Here is a 15,218-nt window from a genome sequence, read left to right on the forward strand (position 1 = left end):
ATGTTTGATGAACATGAATGCTCTGTTTTATGTTTACAGCAAAGGCAAAGACAAATAATTAAATAAATATATAATACATAAAAGTCGATTTTCTGGTAAACAACAAAAACCTCTATTTTGTTTTATGAATGAATCTTTAGCCACCACATTGTGTTTGTCAGTCGGACCAGGACAGTTGTGGTCTGAGCACATGAACACGGTGTGAGCTCCTGGATCGTTTCTTTTTCTGTGCAGAGGAGCTGCAGAGATGCAGCCTGAACTTCCATTCAGACATTTAACAATGTCACACTTCTTCTTTCTTTGGAAATAACTGTGTTGTCAGTGTAAGTCATGCTGCCTACAGCATTTACAATACTGAAGCTAGTTATGGCCGTATTCTTCCTTAGTATATATGACCTGATGACACTTTTGTTAAACACACATTAATCCTCTTTGTGTCAGTTCCATTGTCAGAAACACTTAAATAGACCAGTGTTAACAGTGTTAATGTTATGTAAATGTAGGTCAAAAATAATGCATATAAAGGGCTGTTATTGTTACAAGATTAGTTATGCCTGACAGCATGCTACTGTCAGTTAAGACCACTTTGGTTACAGTCATTTTACACTTGATTATCCTCATTTACACACACGCTCTTGTCTGCTGTGTGCTTCACTGACCCTTGTGTTTCTTGTAAACTTCCAATTACATGTCTTAATTCAGCAGCTTTCTGGAACCTAAATCCTAATGTTCATATTCATCTACCTACAACTGGAGTTAGACTCAGTCATCAAAATGGAGTTGCAAGAAAACAAATTAACTACAAAAGTGTTTGCTCAGCCACTCAAATATGAGTTAAAAAAATTCTGTGGTTTATTACACTTTTTTGCAATTTCTTTAGTTACTATGGACTTATTACATACATATTATTAAAATTTGGGCTATAAAGGTTGTATTAATTTAAAGAAAATTGAAAAAATGACAATACAGCATGTAAAAATGTAAAAATAGGAATGTTACGTGCTGCAGTGTTGTAGTAGTGAAACAACCTCTCAGGTTATATGTAGTAGACACTGTTTTCTAGTCCAATAAAGGAGAAGAATGGATGGATGGAAACTGATTTTCTGTTATTGTTTGCAAGGACTAAAGAAGTGCTAAGTAATTTGTTTGTTTTAGTCACATAAATCATATCATTTGATCCAGAAATTTCATGTATGCAAATGAACCATGGCTTCTGTACCGCGATATCAAAGAACCATGGTTACACCACACTTGTATCTTAGTTTCTAAGTTACAGTATGAGGCTCAGCTGATCTTGAAGAACTTGGTGGATGTAAGAGAAAATCTGCTGGCTTGTTAACATGACCCCATGCTACACAATTACAAGGTTTCATCAGAATTCATTCAAAACTTTTTGAGCTATTGTGTTTACAGACAGAAGGACACACTCACACTTCCAGAGACATAACCTCCTTGGCAGAGGTAATTAATTTGAAAATGATGCTTGTAATGAAAGGCAGGATGTGACAGCAAAACAAGAAAAAGAAAAATGAAACAAAAGCTCCTCAAGGGAGGCAGGTATATTTGATTCCCATGCAAACAAATATATGTGCCATTCAATCAAAGAAACCTTTAGTGTGTTCAGAAGAGTGTGCAAAGCACATTCTGTGCTGTCATCAACTGAGATGCACCACAATGACCGACAAATGTACCATAGTTTTGTGTGAAACCTGTTTCTCTTCCCAGTATGAACCCAGTTAATGTTGATTATTCAATTTGAGGATGTCTTTCAGTTCGAATTTGCATGAGGTATATATTATTGGAATTGCTTACATTACCACTTACAGTATAATTGACTTGTGCTTCCCTTTATTTGCCCCCCACCCATGTTTCTGCCTCGGCACACAGGTGTCCACTACTTCTTCTCACCATCCTGTGTTGTGATGACTTTGTTGAGAGTGGGGGTGCCATCAGAATCAGCACACTGTCTGGTTTGGTTTCTGCTGGGCTCTTTATCTCTGTTTAGGGCTCTGGATGCTTTCACTGAGCTGCATTTAGCTGGTGACTTTCTTAAAAGTCTCTCATAATGAGTCAAGATCACCACTTTTGATTTGTGAAAGATCACATGCACATCTGCACGCGCGCACACACACACACACGCACACACACACACACACACACACACACACACACACAAACGGGGGCTAATGATGGACTAGTTCTTATATAGTTCTTTTCTACTCTGATGTATCAAAAGAATACCAGGTGGCAGGTATCTCAGCCTGTACCTGATTACACATGTGGTATTTCAGTTCCTCCCTGTTCCAGCTACATGACCAGGATACCTGTCATGTCCAACTGTTAATAATAATAATAATAATAATTGATTTGTCTAACATAATAAACTGTATATATGACATGTACACACTATTAAAGTTGAGAAAAAGGTGAAAGTTTTAGAGTGGATAAAAAGCTGTTGAGTCTATCTGTGGATATTCTGGTCATAAAGGTTATCAAAATGTTTGATCTTCAATTTTCTGTGAGTTATTTGTCTCACTGCGTCAGCTGAACAATATTGCGTCATATATAAGGTGCAGGGTGGTATGGTGGTGCAGTGGTGCACGTCAAAGTACATTTGGCAATAATATGCATGCTCTGTAGACACTGGTCTGTTTATAGCATGATCAACTCTATACATATGCATGTCTAAAATTATGGCCATCTGTGATATTCCACTTTTCCACCAGTTTTATTTGAGAGAATTTTTTTATGTTTTGTTTTTTTACTGCTCAGATTTATCGTGAAAGGTTTTTTTCATTTTATATTTATTGTACTGTTACATGTTAAATAGTACTCACAGTACTCACACACACAAAGTGCAAAGAAAAGCAGAAAAACACACCCCTGCAGTAGTGCTGTAGGCCTTGAGGAGCACTTGAGGTTTTTTTTTACCCATTCACAGCATTCCATTTAAAATGAGAACTTATAATAAATGATTTCTTTTTACCTTAAACTGGTGATCATCATTCTAAATGTATATTTGTTATCTGTTACTGAAGACTTATGTAGGACTGATAAGTTGTTAGAATGAAAAATGTGTTTTTGATGTCTACAAAAGTAAAAAAAAGCTGAAGTACAATCATGATAATATTATCAACGTTCACGTGTGGCATGAAGTTTTTCCACAGTTTAATGACCTTTGAATGTAATTACAAATCTACTCAAAAATGCTTCCTTATTGTTTTGGGCCATTGTTTGGATGAATGATTGAGTGCAGCTCATGTCTTTGATTAAATACTTAAAAACTACCTTCCATAAAACACAATAAAGTTCTTTTTTCATCTCTTTGAGGTTATATTACTCATCAGCGTTTAACTGCTGCTCGCTCTGCTCCGTCTTCTTTTCTCTCCCTTCCTCACTCTCCTCTCTTCACTTCTTGCCTAGAGGCAGGTATTAATTGAAGAGCCCTTGTTATAATAGGTTCTAATTGTTAATCATACAGCCTTATTTGAGAGCAGTCTAATTATAATTACAGATGCTCGTTAGCTGAGGTCCTGTCATTAATTAAACATTGTGACCTTGATAATTACTGTAGGCATACTGTACATGTATTCTATATACCAATGATGTACTCCACTGTGGAATTTCCCAAAGACAGATTTTCTTGAATATGCACCTCATATAAATATCATCTTTGTATTGCTCAGTCTCCTGTAGTGGAAGTAGGGTTGTAGGGTAATAACCCATGTTTCTTGCTAGTGTCAGAGACAACTGACGCAACTATTTTAGCACCAGGTCCAACTGTTTCTGTCAGAGGAATTGAGGAGTTAAGGCTATGGGTAACAGCTTTAAGTGGCTAACCTCTCAATCAGACTGTTCAGCCCCACACTGCAGGTAGGGACACTACTTGTTCTGTGAACCAACTCTAAAATGGACCAGAGTATAGCCCCTTTCCAAGAGACTGGTTCCAGAGCCCGACTATATCTGCCTGGTGTCTCTCAGCCTCACACTCTAGTTCAGGCTCCTTCCCCCCCAGAGAGGTGATGCTCCGTGTCCTAATTGCCAACCTTGATAACCGGGATCAGTCCACCAGGGTCTCCTCCAGGGCCACCCAACTCACACTTCATCCAACCCCTATGGCACCTCTTACAGGTGGTTGGGCATACAGGGTGGCGGGCCCATGACTACTCTTTGGGTTGCACCCGGGTCGGCCCCATGGGCTCAGGCCTGGCCACCAGGCACTCTCCCTCGAGCACCCTTCCCAGGCCTGGCTGAAGGGTGGGGCCCCATAACCCTATCCCGTGCAGGGTAACCTGTTCCCTCGGTCCTCCTCTCATAAGGATCATCTCTATTTGCCTTGGTCGACCCTACCAGGGTACGGAAGCCTGCAGACAGCAGCCCCTGGGATCCCTGGGACACACAACCCCCTTCCACATGATAAGCTGGTGATTCATGGAGAGGAACTGGATAAGCAGTTTAAAACCTGGATGGAAGGATGTTTGTGTTGTTTATCACCCAAACTAAATTCCTCAAGAATTATCAGGCCATTGCTGTGGCCAGGATCTTTGTCTGCAGGAACATTTTGCAGGCTGCAGTTGAGTCTTCTGACAGACCTAATAGTCGTGAACAAACTTTCTAAGATGTTGTTAATGTCCTAAATGCCCTAAACATCCCTGACAAATATTGTTAACACTGCAGTTGTATTTTACATTTAGCAAGAACGAGCTGTGGATGGATGAATGATGGGTTATAAATTAAATGAGGGCTGATTGCAGAAAATGATTATGCTTGAGCTCGGAGATGTAGAGTGGGGGACAAATGCATGCCACAGGCTTCATTTGTCAGACTAATGAACATAAGGCCACTGTGCACACACCTGCAGTGCATTGAACTGTTGAAGGAGATTATGATAGTTATATCCATACACAAAGAGAGAGCACTGACACAGGAATCATTAGACACTCACTCCCAGTATCTCCTGTTTTCTGAAGCCCAAAAAAGCGTCAACATTGTTGGTTTTTTTTGGAGCCAGAAGTGACCGCGGCTTCAACATTTAGCTCCAGAGCTTACTCACAGCCAGATTTTAAAAGTTTCATGACTGTAAAGTTGACTTTAAAAGTTGGGACATTGTGCTCGAAAAATATGTCTGAAGAAAGACATAAAAGTACTTCAAACCAGCTTTGTGGTAGATTCTGCTACAGTAGTTGCACCTAGGACCAAACGTTGCCATAATGACACATGCACACTCATATGCACACAGACTCACAAAATAAGAACAATATCAACCACTGCAATGTGGATGCTGATATTTCAAGTTTAAAATGCTATCATCCTCTTTAGCACCAGATACTTAACAGCCACTGTTGGAACATTGTACCCGAGGGTACGATGGTTCTTTTATCAGAACGTCCGTCCTAGCAGCCAGATTATGATGTGTAGGAAAGCACGCATTTTGGGCGAAATTAAAAAAATTCACACTGCCACCAGGTGGCTGCACTGTGTGACACAGCAGTTAATTTCCTGTGTATGTAAAGACTTTGGATATACCTGACTGTAACTAACATGTCCCTCCCTTTTCTCTCACCCTGCAGGCACTTCCTCTTTAAAACAGGTACAGGCACCACCCCCCTCTTCTCCACAGCTACTCCTGGCTACACTATGGCAACAGGCTCAGTGTACTCCCCTCCCACCCGGCCGTTACCTAGGAATACTCTGTCCCGCTCAGCCTTCAAGTTCAAGAAATCCTCCAAGTACTGCTCATGGAGGTAAAATGAATTTTTCAACTTTTTGCCCGTCAATAAGAAACAGTACCTGAAAGCACAAGCTTCTACTTAAGGTGATTTTTGCATATCATTTATCAGGGGTTTGGTCAGATGTTGCCAGACAAGCTAGATTTAGACCACTACTCGGCCCATTTGGCTATCTGAATGTGTGCTTCAGATTCCACTCTGTATGTTGAGTGAAATGAAATTATGCTACAGCATCCTGTCTCTGTCAGGAACTCTGCCAGAACTGTTGTTTCTCAGAAAATCAGAGAGCACACCGAGAGAGTCAGTCCTCAAATCCACACAGTTGAACTGATACCCATGTATTTGAAAGGGATATAATGGAATGCTGATATTGATTGATGCTTCAGCAATATTCTGAAATCCATGCCGTTATTGCACAGTGGAAAAAAGAATCAGAATTAGCGTTTTATACGATGTTCCAGTGCCATAGTGGAACTCCTTTACCGACATTCTGTAAAACTTTGTCTTTTTGGCTGCTGACTCCTTTCCCAGTTTCTTTCCTTTCTGCTGTTACTTTCTAGCTATTCTCTTTATTTTTTTGCCTTCTTACTTTTGTTTCCTATCAATATTTCTTTGAGATGCTGATTCCAACTATATCAACCTCTTACTGGCCTCAGTCTGACGAAATGTGCATTGTTTGCTCTAATATGTGAATATAAAGTCATATTCCAATTAATCCCACTCTTTCATTTTCACTTTTTTATTGAACCTGCCAAGTAATATTAAGAATCTGCTCTTTGCAGTTATTAGAGAAGAAAAATGTTTGTAAGCACATAACTGTCCTGATAAAGATCACATTTAATCACTTGTTGGAAGCTAAATAATTAATTCAATGTATGTGTGAGGTGAAACGTATGTAAAATGTATAACAGTCATGATTTTGTTATTTACTGAATTGGTTAATTGAATTGGTGAATTGGTTGAACACACACACACACACACACACACACACACACACACACACACACACACACACACACACACACACACACACACACACACATACAGCAAACCTCCTGTGAGGTGCACACAGTAGAGTTTGGGTTTGATTTGTGTTTGACAGTTGACTGAATCTTTGAAAATAAGTAAATCTATAAAAGCAGTAGCCAGCTGCCAAGGAGCGTCCACACAGGAAGACACTACCAGTGACCGGAGATCACGGAATGTCAATGAAATGGAGGGAAGTAGAAGTGACAGGGGAGCTAACCATCAGCAACACAATGTGTAAGTGGGTCCAGAGCTGGAATGATGTCAAGTTCGAGGTGTGTGATTGAAGCAACTACCATGAGCGTAAAGGATACCACTGACTGACGTTTGACAGAGTGGCAATACTTTAGAGGATTACCTTTACATCCGGAGCCTGGAATTCTACTAGAGACCAACTGTCAACTACAAAGCTGGGATTAAGACTTTGAGAGCTACTAAACATAGAATCATGAATACTTTTATGCGTGGAGGCTTCAAACTTCAAGGATTACCCCGGAGAGAAAAGCAATTTCTGTAGCAGCAAGAGATTACTTGACTGTTTTAATTGTTTGTCTGTCATAGATTGTTGGCTTATAATAATAGCATGCTTGATAACTGTTTCATCTCTTTTAACTCCTGTTTTGTACAATGTTACCGGAAATACTTTGGCAAATTTCTCACAACCAGAAGCACTTGCTGCAGAGCACAGCTCTGATTCATATATATGATATTAGTTCTTTCAGACCACAGTGATACAGACCTCACTGATTTTATCTGCATCACCCCGCGATGCAGATAAAATCAGCGACTGCATTTTAAGCATGAGGTTTTTTTGAAAGAATAGATGAGTGGTCACATGTCTTTAAGGTGTACCTAAAATATTCATTTTTGCACAAGTCTTTGCAAAATAAAATAAAACCCTAACATGATGGTGAAATTTGCATTTAAAATAGCATTGGTGTGGTTTCATTAGAAGAACATTAATGTTACAATCTTTCTTTTTCCTTTTTTGTCAGGTGTACAGCCCTCGGTGCTGTCGGTCTGTCTGTACTGCTCTCTCTCATGCTCTGTTACTGCATTGGTAAGAACACACACACACACACACACACACACACACACACACACACACACACACACACACACACACACACACACACACACAGCTTCGTTCACCCTCTGACTCACTTGATGTTAGCTGTCCTGTTAGCTGTCCTGTTAGCTGTCCTTGTTGCTGCTGCATGCATGGGTGTTCCCTCTTTGGTGTGAGCCCATCAGACAACCAGACTGCCAGGGTTTCCTTTCTCCATGCCTTCCCTCCCTTCTCTCTCCCTCATCACTGTTTTCCAGGAGTGCTATAGGTAACGTGTATGCTAACATATCAAGCAGATTAAGTGGGACGATGTAGCTGAACTCTATGTTGCAAAAATAGTTTTAATATTAAAGTAATCTGTGGTGAATTTCAGAGTTTTACCATCACTCCATCAGAACCCACAAAATAGGTCACTGTAAACTATTTTCTTTCTTATATAAAACAGGAGACAGGACTCCACCTCAGATAAGATATCCCCTCCTTTAATTCCATTAAACAGCCAACTCTTCTCCTCTCTGTGACTTTGATCTTCCAAAGGTGGAGTTATGTTAGGTTTAGCATTAACTGTGTGTGTCAGGAATCTGTTGTTATAATGCTGGCAGCTGTTACATCTACTGAGGCCGTGAAATTTTAACTGTTTGACTTCCCAACAGCTTACTATTAACCTCACACTTGATGGAGGTGTCTGCCTTATGTCTAATACCAAGAGGCAACACTTTGCATAAAAGAAGTAAAGAATCACAAGAATACAGTTTAGAATAGGCATTTTTTTAACTGCTGTCTGCTATGCAAATTTAAAGTTAAATCTTGAGAATAAACTGAACACATTTATGATCCAAAAGAAAAACACATAAGTATTAGGCTGTAAAAGCCCACTGGACACCTCACATTTACAGCTGTGGTCATAAAGAGCACTTCAACGGCTTTCCTTCTCCACTGCAACGTTTTAAAATGGTCAAGACAATTTAGTCTTTGTTACACTGTGTGCAAGAAGGAAGGACAGAGTCAGAGGGGAGAAAGTCACTGATGTCCACAACCAGACCAAAGCAATTATGTTCAAGCTCAGATGGTCCTTGGACATACAGTACAGACCCCTTGCCACAGGCTTTGTGTGTGTGTGTGTGTGTGTGTGTGTGTGTGTGTGTGTGTGTGTGTGTGTGTGTGTGTGTGTGTGTGTGTGTATCTGGGGCTTTCTCTTGGAATATTTGTTGTTTTTTTATTTTTGTTTGTTTTTTAGTCAAAGCATCTGTTCAGAGTTTCCTGGGATATTATGATTGACATACACACATGTGTGCGCAAAACTAATGCACACACTCACAAAAATACCCACACAGATTCACCCACTAAAGAGGCAGAGGAGTGCACACATATAAAAGCAAACACACACATGCACACACAGGGACAAAAGAATAAACCAGGGCACACGTGTTTTGATGTGTGTGCGTGTGAGTGCGCATGCATGCATGCACTCACTGTTGTGGTTTTTTTTTTGTTTTTTTTCTTTGTTGCAGAACATAACTGGCTATAATTTGAAAAATATTAAGATATATATTTTGTTTTTGTGTGACTTTTTTTTCAAATTTGCCACAAAGAAATTCCTCTCAGTGTGTAACGCAGCGAAGGTGGAGGGAGGAACGTCGAGAGACTAGAAATAAATGAAAAGGGATTAAATCATTTCACAGTGTAATTCATTACAGCTGTACTGTAACAGCAGGAGCACAGATAATGACATAAGATACAAAAGTTACAGATGCATCTATTTGGATGGAAAACCACAGAATTATCAAAAAATAAAATGAGCATGCATGCACACACATGCACACACAAACACAGGACTGTTGACCCCCTCTTCTTCACAGAATTGTTTTCATTCAGCCACATCTCAATCAGAGTCCAGGCTTTGAACAGGCCACCCCAGAACCTTTTCTTTTTTTTTTTTGAGCCATTCAGATGATGATGATCAGTCATCATCATCTGTCCTGTTGTGTAACCCAAACCTTTGTGTTCTTTTTGGTCAGGAGTGGTTTTTGCCTTGGACCTCTCCCGTGAATGCCATTTTTCCCCAGCCTCTTTTGTATTGTTGAATCCTGTTCATGAAACTCTTACTGAGCTGGAGAGCTCCTGCAGTGACAGACTGCTGCACCCTAAATGCACAGATCCTTCCTCCCAGCAGCTGTAAGACTGTATAACCATCACTGCTCCCAACAGAAATAGACCCAATATTAGGTACATATTGTATAGTAATACATAGTATATTGTTATTTCCTGTAGTTATATTCCTGTACAGCATATATTATTTTATTATTACTATTATTAGTATTGTTGTGTTTTTACATTTTTGCTGCTGTCACCCCTGAACTTCCCCTTTGCGGGACATTAAAGGCTGTTTCTTCTTCTTAATCATGAACACTTAGTTCTTGAGATGTTCTGGGATCTTTTGTGATCCTCTGGATAAGTCATCAGTGCGCTCTTGGAGTGATTTTGTTAGGCCAGCCACTCCTGGGAAGGTTCACCACTGTTCCAAGTGGATAACCATGGTTTACCGCAGTCCCAGCCTTAAAATGGCCTTGTAACCCACTCCAAAGTGTCTTATCAGTGTCTTTGTTCCTCATCTCTTATTGAGTTTCTTTAGATCATAGCGTGATGCTTTGATTTTTGAGATCTTTTAGTCTACAGTACTTAACTTTGCACATATTGATCATCATCGTAGTGATCATGCACATATTCAAGGACACAGTGATGAAGACTTCAGCTTCAGATGAGAGCATTATGTAGGATTATGACTACAGTAGAATAAGCAGGGAAACGGTTTTCTCAGTCTACTCTGTAAATGTTTCTGAACACATCTTCTGCCTTTCTAGAAGTGAGGCAGCTGTGGTCCTTCTCAGCATGAATCAGATTATCAGGGCTGAACACGGTTCAGTTCTGTCCTCTGAAGAGACACAGTGAAGGCTGACAGCATGCATTCTGGTGCTGATTCCAGACCTGCTTTGAACACAGTGGGATAGTCTGTCGTTCACTGATCAAGATTTGGTTTGTTGCAGATGTTTCCACAGTATAGTTTCTGGTTCTGTGTTCTCATGATATCTTCAGTCCACAAAGACAATATAAAATATTGAACTTATGGATAATATTTGGTAGCAGGAAGCCTGTTAACAACAGGAGCTGGGTGGATGTATAGAGATATTAAAAAAAGAAATAAAAAAACAAAGAACGTTTAAATCCTCAGGATCTCTGAGTGTTCTGCTGGTTTTCAGATTCCCTAATAAGGTTCCATAGAGAGAACAACTCTTGCATGACTGTTGATCTGACCATTATTCCTCTTACTTTATTACTCACACAGACACACATGCATTCAGGCTACTGTTGATAAGCCAGCACTCTCCCATGACCCTTTGCTCCTGTCCTCACCATGAAGAGTTGTGGATAACGGGCTAGCACAGCAGGGCTCTAATTTAATGAGGTGCAGAATAATTGTGTTAGTGTATGTTGGGCATGGAAGGAGGATCCCCAGCAGGGGTTTCTCTCACTAAATGTTCCCATGTTAAATAAGCAAGTGGTCACTGACATGGCTCTCTCACTGTAATATGTGTAATGTGTGCAGAAAACAGATCAGTTTTCCAAGGCATGAATTCTTGTTTCTCTTACTTTAATTAACAGAATAATTAAGACCCTGCAGTTGTGAGCAGCACAGTGGTTCAGTGGTTAGCACTGTCAACTTACAGCAAGAAGGTTCCAGTTTGAGCCTTTCTCTGTGAAGTTTGCCTGTTCTCCCCCTAAAGGCAGGCATGATAGATTAATTGGTGACTCTAAATTGGCTGTGGATGTGACATAAAGGGCTTATAAGTGGATAAAATCAAGCACTGTATAAATGTATGGTTAAAAGTGACATTTAGTTCAGGTGTCAGATTAGCTCACAGTGTAAGCACATGCCTTAGGGCTGAAATTAGTGGCCCAGGATCGAGTCTGACCTGTGACCCTGCATGTCTTCCTCTAGCTCTTCATACTTTCCTGTCTGCTCCTCAGTGTTGCACTAATCAATAAAGCCGGAAAGGCCAAAAGAAAAAAGTGACAAGCATTTTGAGGGGTCAGTAAGAGTAGAACAGCCATTAAATAATAAATATTATATAAATGACATTCCATTTATACCAAGTCCAAATGACTGGGACCCCTTCCACTGCCACAATGGAAGGTCTTATGACTGCAGGCTCATATTTTGAATAGTTCAGTTGATCCAAGCAGCTCAGATTGTGTGGTGGATGTAGTGCAGTCTGCTAATTGGAAGGTTGGTGGTTTAATCTTTCTGTCCTCCTGTGTGCTTGTTGAAGTGACGTTCTGCTAAACCCCAAAGTTGTGTGTGGGTGTGTTTGATAGATATAAAGTGCTGTTTGAATTTTGGTAAATGTGGCTTGTAGTAAAAACCACTTTGAATGTACTATAAGACCAGAAAAGTGCTTTATTAACGCCACATAATTTGCATGTGTATCATTACTTATTGCAGAAGAAAAGACATTTTAGATGCAGTAAAAACACTTCCTATATCTAGTGTGCCATGGTGACCTATTTAAGTGTGGGCACTTTCAGACAGGGGTCTAATCATCGCTGGGCCCGACTGTATAAAAGCAATTCATTGGATTTTCATTCAAGTAAACCCACAGTGCAGATTTCCTCAAATCTATAACTATTTTACAGCTTCTTTTATGGCTAAGATTAACCCTAGAAGTCATCTTCACAGAGTTATATCGAGTAAACAAAACAGTTGTCTTCATGCTAAAATGTTATTTTTAATTGTTCGCGTAGTCCAGTATAATGACCCTGAAAGCACTGGGCTGATATGTCAGCAAACAAACCCAAACAACCAATACAACACAAATCTACCTGTATTTAAGGCAGTGAAGAAGAACGGAGGGAAGCAACGTCCAGGAAGTTAAATAATTAAATGGTCCAAAAAGGAAGGAAAAAAATTCAAGAATACACAAGGGCAACAGCTGTAACTACTAAGTGCAAGACACAGGAGACATCCCTCCATCCATCCATCCATCCATCCATCCATACATACTTACATCCCTCCATCCATCCATCCATCCATCCATCCATACATACATACTTACATCCCTCCATCCATCCATCCATCCATCCATCCATACATCCATCCATCCATACATACTTACATCCCTCCATCCATCCATCCATCCATCCATCCATACATACATACTTACATCCCTCCATCCATCCATCCATCCATCCATCCATACATACATACTTACATCCCTCCATCCATCCATCCATCCATACATACATACATACATCCATCCCTCCATCCATCCATCCATCCATCCATACATACATACATCCATACATACATCCATCCATACATACTTACATCCATCCATCTTCTTCCGCTTATCCAGGGTCAGGTCACGGGGGCAGCAGCCTAAGTAGAGAAACCCAGACCTCCTTCTCCCCAGTAACTTCCTTCACCTTATCCAGGGGAATACCGAGGCGTTCCCAGGCCAGCTGAGAGATATAATGTCTCCAGAGTGTCCTAGGTCTACTCCGGGGCCTCCTCCCATTAGGACATGCCTGGAACACCTGGCCCCCAGCAGGCATCCTAGTCAGATGCCCAAATCACCTCAACTGGCTCCTTCTGCTGTGAACGATTAGAGGTTCTACTCTGAGCCCCTCTCAAATGACTGCACTCCTCATCCTGTCTCTAAGGGAGAGGCCCGCCACCGTTTGGTGCAAGGTTATTATCGTTGACGAAAACAAACGAAACAAAAACTGAAATTGAAAAAACATTTTCGTTAACTGAAATAAATAAAAATGATAATTAAAAGGAAAATATGACTAAATAAAATTATATTGTGGGTTTACAAAACTAACTAAAACAAACTGAAATTATAGATAACATGACCTCATTTTCATTATTTTTATTAAAAAGCCTTGTGGATTGATATGAAATAATTTTTCCGCTCTAGAAGTTTACTCTGGGAGTTCCGCAACTGTGTGTGTGTGTGTGTGTGCGTGTGTGTGTGTGCGTGTGTGTGTGCGTGCACCGTGCTGGTCTGCAAAGTAATGACAGCAGTCAGCCGATAAAGCAGCAGAGTCCGATGTGGTTTTCTCTGAGTACGATAGCACAGGTAGAAGCGAGTGTCTTGTTGTGGATGATGAAAAATGTGCAGAACACTTCTCAGTCAGGAAAAACCACCAACTTCAAAGTCCACCTGAGAAGTGCACACAAGGCGGCCACAGAAACCCAAAGAGGGGAAAAAGTCCCACCAGTCTGCATATAAAACACATGACCACAAGGTAATTAACACACATAATCCAGCTACACAAGCATAACACAACGTTGGCCAATTCAATTCAATTCAGTTTTATTTATATAGCGCCAAATCACAACAAACTGTCGCCTCAAGGTGCTTTGTATTGTGGGTAAAGACCCTACAATAATACAGAGAAAACCCAGCAGTCAAAACGACCCCCTATGAGCAGCACTTGGTGACAGTGGGAAGGAAAAACTCCCTTTTAACAGGAAGAAACCTCCAGCAGAACCAGGCTCAGGGAGGGGGGGTCATCTGCTGAGGGGGGGCTGAGGGGAGAGAAAAGACATGCTGTGGAAGAGAGCCAGAGATTAATATCAATTAATGATTAAATACAGAGTGGAGTATAAACAAAGTAAATAAGGTGAATGAAAAGAAACAGTCTATTGTGGGAACCCCCCAGCAGCCTAGGCCTATAGCAGCATAACTAAGGGATGGTTCAGGGTCACCTGATCCAGCCCTAACTATAAGCTTTATCATAAAGGAAAGTTTTAAGCCTAATCTTAAAAATAGAGAGGGTGTCTGTCTCCTGAATCCAAGCTGGGAGCTGGTTCCACAGAAGAGGGGCCTGAAAGCTGAAGGCTCTGCCTCCCATTCTACTCTTAAGTATCCTAGGAACCACAAGTAAGCCAGCAGTCTGAGAGCAAAGTGCTCTGTTGGGGTGATATGGTACTATGAGGTCTTGCGTAGGTTGTGTACATCGGCCTGCAAAGACCCTGTGCTGAAGTCTAATTAGTGAGCATCTAACCAAGCTATCTCTGTGAGCAGCTCCAACACAGAAGCAGCTTCATGTGGTGAGAACATCAGGATGCAGCTGGATTTGAGCTTTGACTCCTTCAAAGAGTTCAGTTTGTGTCTGTCCAACATTTGCTGTGTTCTAATGTTACACACATGTAGGTGCTGTTAATCTGCTGCACTGACCCTGAACTTTATCGTGGAGTTTGTTGAGTTTTGGAGTTTGTTTTTCTTTGTTTACCCTGTTGATGTTCATGTGTGTCCTTAATATTACACACATTTAGCACGTAGTACTGCTGCCTTGTGAACAGTTGGTTGTTGAATACACGTTTTAAA

The 15,218-nt window shown here is 40.6% G+C and overlaps 1 protein-coding gene across 2 annotated transcripts in view; it reads left to right on the forward strand.

Annotated features, from left to right (window-relative positions):
* Window positions 1-15,218, forward strand: part of tenm3 (teneurin transmembrane protein 3) — a 280,572-nt gene that overhangs the window by 139,336 nt on the left and 126,018 nt on the right. For both annotated transcript variants that reach the window (XM_030724603.1, XM_030724604.1), the window contains 2 exons: window positions 5,571-5,744; window positions 7,751-7,815. In XM_030724603.1, the coding sequence (XP_030580463.1) occupies window positions 5,571-5,744; window positions 7,751-7,815 (239 nt within the window). The remainder of the gene's footprint in view (window positions 1-5,570; window positions 5,745-7,750; window positions 7,816-15,218) is intronic.

This window comes from Archocentrus centrarchus, unplaced genomic scaffold (genome assembly GCF_007364275.1).
Source record: "Archocentrus centrarchus isolate MPI-CPG fArcCen1 unplaced genomic scaffold, fArcCen1 scaffold_38_ctg1, whole genome shotgun sequence".
Lineage (NCBI taxonomy): Eukaryota > Metazoa > Chordata > Actinopteri > Cichliformes > Cichlidae > Archocentrus > Archocentrus centrarchus.